The sequence below is a fragment of the Orycteropus afer genome, unplaced genomic scaffold (genome assembly GCF_000298275.1).
Source record: "Orycteropus afer afer isolate SDZICR_OR568_19922 unplaced genomic scaffold, OryAfe1.0 scaffold00084, whole genome shotgun sequence".
NCBI lineage: Eukaryota > Metazoa > Chordata > Mammalia > Tubulidentata > Orycteropodidae > Orycteropus > Orycteropus afer.
The window spans coordinates 6320731-6328288 of NW_006921671.1; the positions used below are offsets into that span (position 1 = coordinate 6320731).

A 7558-nucleotide genomic window follows, 5' to 3' on the forward strand; every position below is an offset into this window, starting at 1 on the left:
CACTCCTCGGAAGGAAGGTTGGGCAATCCTACTTCCGTAGTGATACTGCCTCGGAAACCCAAGGAGGGGTCGCTATGAGTCGGGGCTGACTCGACGGCAAATAACAACAACAACAACATGATATCTCTCACTCCACGTCCCCTTCTGAATCCAGCTTGCATTTCTGGAAGTTCTCTGTCAATATACTGCTGTGACCATTTTTGAATTATCTTCAGTAAAATTTTACTTGTGTGTGATATCAATGATATTGTTCGCTAATTTTGACATTCTGTGGGATCACTTTCTTTGGAATGGGTACAAATATGTATCTCTTCCAGTCATTTGGCCAGGTTTCTTGGCATAGACAAGTGAGTGCCTCTAACGCAGCATCATTTGTTACAACATCTCAGTGGGTATTCCATCAATTCCTGGAGCCTTGTTTTTCACCAATTCCTTCAGTACAGGTTTGGCTTCTTCCTTCAATACCATTGGTTCTTGATCATATACCATTTCCTGAAATGGATTATCATCTACCAATTCTTTTTGGTATAGTGACTCTGTACATTCCATCCATCTTCTTTTGATGTTTCCTGCATCATTCAACATATTGCTCATGGAATCTTTCAATACTGCAATTCGAGGCTTAATTTTTCCCCCCAGGTCTTTAAGCTTGAGAAATGCCAAGTGTGTTCTTTTCTTTTGGTTTTCTAACGCCAGGTCCTTGCACTGACTTTGTCTTCTCATGCTGCTCCTCAAAATCTTGTGTTCAGCTCTTTTATCTTGTCCATTTTTCCATCCACTTTGGGTACTGTCCATTCAAGGGCAAGCTTCAGAGTCTCTTTTGACATCCACTGTGGTTTTTTTTTTTTCCTTTCCTGTCTTTTTAATGGCCTTTTGTTTTCTTCATGGGTGATGTTCTTGATGTCATCCCACAATTCCTCTGGTTTATGGTGACTGGTGTTAAATGCATTAAATCTATTCTTTAGATGGTCTCTAAATTCAGGAGGGAGGGATATAATCAAGGTCATATTTTGACTCTCATGGACTTGTTTTAATTGTCTTCAGCTTCAACTTGAACTTGCATATGAGCAGTTGATGGTCTGTTCCACAGTCAGCTCCTGGCCTGGTTTTGGCTGAAGATACTGAGCTTCTCCATTGCCTCTTTTGACAGATGTAGTAAATCTGATTTCTGTGCACTCTGTCTGGCAAAGTCCACATGTAGAGCCACCATTTGTGTTGTTGAAAAAAGGTATTTGGAATAAATAAGTCTTTGGTCTTGCAAAATTCTATCATGCAATCTCCAGCGTCATTTCTATCACCAAGGCCATATTTTCCAACTACCGGTGATTCTTCTTTGTTTCCTACTTTTGCATTCCAATCACCAGTGATAATTAACACATCTTGATTGCAGGTGTGGTCAATTTCAGACTGCAGAAGTTAGTAAAAATCTTCAATTTCCTCATCTTTGGCTTTGGTAGCTGGTGTGTAAATTTGAGTAATAGTATTAACTTCCTCATAGGTGTATGGATATTATCCTATCATTGACAGCATTGTACTTCAGGATAGATCTTGATACATTCTTTGTGATGATGAATGCTATGTTATTCTTCTTCAATTTGTCATTCCAGGCATAGTAGATCATATGATCGTCTGATTCAAAATGGCCAAAACCAGTCCATTTCAGTTCACTAATTAATGCCTAGGATATTGATCTCCATGTACTCCATTTCATTTTTGACAACTTCCAATTTTCCTAGATTCACATTTTGTACATCCCATGTTCCAATTATTAATGGATATTTGCAGCTGTTTCTTCTCATCTTGAGACTTGCCACATCATCAAATGGGGGTCCTGAAAGCTTTACTCTATCCATATCATTAAGGTCAGCTCTACTCTGAGGAGGCAGGTCTTCTCCATTTGTACTTTGAGTGTCTTCTGACCTGACGGGCTCATCTGCCAGCACTATATTGCACAATGTTGCAGGGCTACTCATAAAATTTTCCAGTAAAATATCAGACAGTGTTTCACTGCTATTCATAAGGTTTTCACGGCCAATTCTTTCAGAAGTGGATGGCCTCTTCCTTCTTCTGAGTGTTAGTCTGGAAGCTCTGCTGAAACCTGTCCACCATGGGTAACCCTGGCATTTGAAACACGAGTGGCATAGTCTCCAACCTCACAGCAACCCTCAAGCCACCACAGTATGACAAGCTGACAGACAAGTTTGTCTCCCCTAGCTGTTCTAAACTGCTCTGCTTATTTCCTAGTCTCTCCCGTCCAACTCACATACCTGGCCTGCCCCCACTGCAAATATCCACCTTCCATTGGTCCCGGGGCTGGCTTACTAGTACCTACCAAACAAAAAAACCAAACTCACTGCCACTGAGTCGATTCTGACTCTTAGTGACCCCCTTTGGGTTTCCAAGGCAGTAAATCTTTATGGAAGTAAATTGTCCAGTCTTCCTTCTATGGAGTAGCTGGTGGGTTTGAACTGCTAGATTTCTGGTTGGCAGTCAAATGCCTTAGGCACTACCCCACCAGAGCTCCTCATAACATCTATATGCAGTACAATATAGTTGCATATTAAACACATGATGATGAAATCATGAGGCTGTTTTTTGACTCTATATCTGTTATTTAATATATAACTTCCATAGTGCTTAGAATAATTAATCACATACATTAAAGAATAAAAATTTTATGAAAAATAAGCGAAACATTATCCTATTTTCTCCTATATTGTTCAGTGACCACAAAAACAGTATGAAGAATAATTAATATTTATATAGCACTTTATAGCTCTTCTAGATCTGTTATTTAAGATGACCTTCCTAACAACTAAAGAATTTTAAAAGAGCTTATTAAAATTCTTCTTTTGTAGAGAGGGGATACCAGGGTTCTGAGAGGTTAAGTGGTTGACCTGAATGGAAACTGGAGACTATTAACTCCAAATTCAATCAATGTTATTGAATCTGAGAAGACTTAAAAAAAAAAAAAAAAAAAAAAGTCTTCTATAAGCTATTCTTATAAACCTTATAAAGACATTTAATTAATTATTTACTTTCTATCATAATTAAAGTATTTTTAGTGTACCTGTGGCATTTACAGTACTATTCTTAACTGTGGAGAATGAAAATTAAGTACAAATGAGGATTAATAAGATCAGTGGCTAAACCAGTGATTTAGCTAATATGAGGAAATTGTATTTATATCTTTGTGCCAAAATAATGTCATAATTATTTGGTTTTCTAGGTGATCACAGACAGTAAAAATTAGCTCAACTTATATAAGCTGGAGAGGGGTTTATGAAAGAGCTAGGGTTTGAGCTAGATCAGAAAGATGGGTGAAATTCAGATTGCTTAAGAAAAGACAGATTAGTTTAATCACAAATAGGGTTTGGCAAAGCACAGTGTGCAAAGACACAGAGGGAGGAATGCACCTATGCTGAGCAACACAGTAGGCTGGTCCAGCTAAGCTCAGAGTACACTGTAAAGATAGTCTAGGGTCAGATTTGTACAGGGTCTTGTATCTAGGCTACAGAAAGACTTATATAACCCAATAGACACATAGGAAGTCAGTAAGGATGTTTTAGTAAAGACATGGTATAATGACAGAATGTAAAAGGAGGAGGGAATTATACATCAAGAAGCCAAGGACAACTGCAATAACACATTTATTTCAGTTGTGATGCAAAGAGATGGTTTTCAGACATTTTGACAGAAAACCTTAAGTACTAGATAATTTCAATACTATATGTTCAGGTTACAGAGAATAATGTGGCCCTTCATCAAACTGAAGAATATTTTATTAGTCTGGGCGGTGAGTTAGGTTTTCGGTTTTGGGATATGGCTCAAAATTTTTTTTTTTTTTTTTTTGGGGGAGGGTGTGTGGAGTGTGTATGTATGTGAGTGTTAATTTTTAGCTCCCCAAATGATTCTAATGATAGCTAAGATAAAATGCCACTTGCCTGGACATGTCTTTTCTTTTCTTTTTTTTTTTAAATTGTGATTTGGGTGAAAGTTTGTAGAGCAAATTCATTTGCCATATAACTGTTCCTACACATTTTGTTTCATGACACTCATTGCAGTCCCCACAATGTAACAGCTCTCTTCCCACTTCCTCCCTTTGGTTACCTTTGCCCAGTGTCTGTCCCTTTTTCCCATGCATTCCTGCCCTCTGAGCATGGTTGGTCATTCTAAGGAGTGCACCTACTGGGTGTAAATATTCACCTTAAACATCTATCTATTGTTTGGCTGGAAGCTCCAGCAGTAAGTTCATTTCTAGGCCCAAAAGGTGATTAGGACCATAGTCTTCAGGGTTTTACCCATCTTTATCAGACAAGTAAGCATGGTCTTTTTTATGATTTTGAGTTTTGTTCCACATTTTTGTCCCACTATATCCAGGATCTCCTATTTTGAGCCCTTTATGAGTGGGTGACAGTGGTATCCAGCCACCATCTAGTTCTTCTGGTCTCAGGGTCATGTAGGCTGAGGATCACATGGTCAACCAGTTCCTTGACTAATTATTTTTACATATTTTTGGTTTTCTTCATTCTTCTTCACTCCAGATGAGGAAAGAACAATTGTTGCATCATAGATGGACATTTGCAAGCTTTTAAGAACCTAGCCACTATACCAAAGTAGGATGCATAACAATGTTCCTGTGTAGTATGTTATGCCAACTGAGCTTGATGTCTGGACTTTTTTTTTTTTAATATTTCTTATCTGATCTCAAGCTTTGCCAAGGCTCCATACACCCAAGTAACTCATTTGTATTTAACTCATATATATATATATATTTGTTGTTGTTATGTACCATCGAGTACGACCTGACTCATAGCGACCCCTCCTTGGGTTTCCGAGGCAGTATCACTAAGGAAGTAGATTGCCCCATCTTCCTTCCGAGGAGTGGCTGGTGGGTTTGAACCGCCAGCCTTCTGGTTAGCAGTCAAGTGCCTTAGCCACTATGCTACCAATATTATTAATTAAGCTATATAATACTTCCCTGCTTTGAGTCCTTTAGGCACTTTGCTTTTATACCTTTGATAACTGACATTACTCTGATTTGCAGAGTGCCAGGATTCTTTAGATGATTGGAAAGTGAGTACACAAGACAGGGTCTACCTGGAAAGGCTAGGAGTTCCTCAGATAGATCAATCAGAACAATTCTGTTTTTGTTAGATATTGGGGTTCTGCATAAGATTTTCATTTTTTTTAAAAAAGTATTTTGTTACTAAAAATAAAAAACTCAAAAACAACTGGTTTATATAATTTCTATACTAGAAATCATAAACTACATGATTAACAAATTCTCTTCCCCATTGGATTGTAAACTTCTTCATGGCACAGATTAAATTTTTGATATCTCTGTACCTCCCGCAGTGTCTGGAAATGACTGGTACATGACGGGCATTCAAAAGATGTGTTGAAGAACTCTTTACCTCTGTGTACCACCATCGGGCAATTCGGTACATCCTGAAACCTGTAAGCACTGACTTAAAAGTTTTGTCTCCATCAGAATTTAGACATTTGGAAGTGCCCAGTCATAGATTTCTGAAAATCTCAATTCAAGAAAGCACGCTGAGTATACAAACGCACAACGCACTGTGGTAGTTAATGAAAGAGAAATGAAAACCAGTAAAAGAGCAGTCTAAAGGTATATTAACAGGGATTGTGTATTTCAGACCTGACCCAGACTGTAAGATGAATGAGGCTTATGACAGAGATCCTTGATTAAGCATTTTTTACTTCCAGGGTTACTGTCGGATGATGGCTTCTTGCAAACGTTAAAGAATAAACCACATGTTGGAAAGTTTGACAAGAAAAAGAAAGAGAAATGGAGCAGTACTTATAAAGGGTAATGCAGGTGAAGATCTTTTTCCACCAAATAGGAGAAAATATAGTGTATGTTTGATGTCAGAAACAGTGACAGCAGAAAAATCACAGAGAGGGAATATTTATCAGTTTAGCTGTATTATGAGTTCAAAAATAATGACAATTCTCATAGATTGAATTGTGTCCCCTCTGAAAGTTATGCTGAAATCCTAACCTCCATATCTATAAATATGACCATTCTTGTTAATAGTTTTCTTTTGCTATGTTAATGAGGCCATGCCAGAGTAGAGTGGGCCCTAAACCTAAACGCTTCTGAGTAGTGTCTTATAAAAAAAAAGCAGAATGGACACAGACAGACACACAGAGAGAAGAGACCATGCGAGGAACAGTCTATAAGCCAAGAAATGCCAAGGCATAGCTGGGGCTATGGACAAGGTGGGACCCTCCTGTAGGACCAATGACTTATTTCAGACTTCTAGCCTCCAAAACTGTGAGACAATAAATTTCTGTTCCTTAAACTCACCTTCTTTGTGGTATTTTTTGCTATGGTAGTACTAGATAACTAACATAGCAATTAAGGTTTTATGGTTATCCATAAAGCAGACTTGATTCTGGAAGCACAAAACATATTTAAAAATAACAGGGTTTTAAAAAATATAGTTTCTTATATTACTCTGTGATAGATTTATAGTTCCTACCTTCACCACTCTCCATGCCTTCTACAAAAATTCCCCCACACTGAGGAAGAATCCAGTATCGGCGTCTATAACGATCTTGGCCAAACATCATTGAACGTAAAGAGTGAGAAGCATCAAAGAGCTTCCGTCTGTACTGACTCTGTTGCTGTTAAAAATGATACACATAATTAAATTATGGATATTAAGTGTTTTAAAAATTAATATATAAATGACTTTACATTTGTTATGCCATTAGAGTAGATAAATTCCACTATCGGGAAAAGAGCAAAAGGGCTAATATTATGTAGCCAACTTAAATTTCAGTAACATAAAGATAGCAATTATTTTAAGGATAATTGGAACATTTTTGTTGCCATAGATTAAAAGGATGAATTCTATTTTACCAGGTTTCTTATAGTAAAGTATATCATAAACAGTGTGATCAAGTATTTCATTGAGTCAAAGCAAATGGTTCAATTTTACTGATTACAATGTCTAATATTATTTACTTAAGTAATTGACCATATCTATATTCATCTATCTTTATACTCATACTATAAACATAGGCAAATATATGACTAAATTTTGGAATAGATCTGGGATGAACCTAACATTGAAATAATATACAGTGATTACATAATATTAATCTCATAATATTTTTTAAACTCATTTTTGTTTTATAAAAAGTTCATCTGAAGTTTCATTAATTCTACTGATAATTAATTTTTGGTGAGAAGAAAGTAGATATATACTGTATAAATCATCCAATGCAAATAAAATTCACAGACAGGCAAATGCAAAGTAAAATATAAGATGCTAAAATTGTTACCATGAAAATTTACCTGTGCTTTTAACATTATCTTGTATTTATATGAAGAGTTGAAGAATATAGGGCTTTTCTTCATATGCCCTGAATAAGTTTAGTGTCATGTCTTAGGAGGCAAATTTTCATCTTGGCATATACTTTTTTTTTTTTTTCTTCCTTTTTTTTTTTTTATTAGGATTTGGGTGAAGATTTACAGAGTAAATTCACTTTTCATACAGCAGTTCACATATACTTTGTCTCATGT

The 7558-nt window shown here is 36.6% G+C and overlaps 1 protein-coding gene across 1 annotated transcript in view; it reads right to left on the reverse strand.

Moving 5' to 3' along the window:
* The window catches only part of BAZ2B (bromodomain adjacent to zinc finger domain 2B), a 240788-nt gene that overhangs the window by 32002 nt on the left and 201228 nt on the right, over positions 1-7558 (reverse strand). Inside the window, exon 26 of the mRNA XM_042781069.1 lies at positions 6510-6654. Within this exon, the coding sequence (XP_042637003.1) occupies positions 6510-6654 (145 nt within the window). The remainder of the gene's footprint in view (positions 1-6509; positions 6655-7558) is intronic.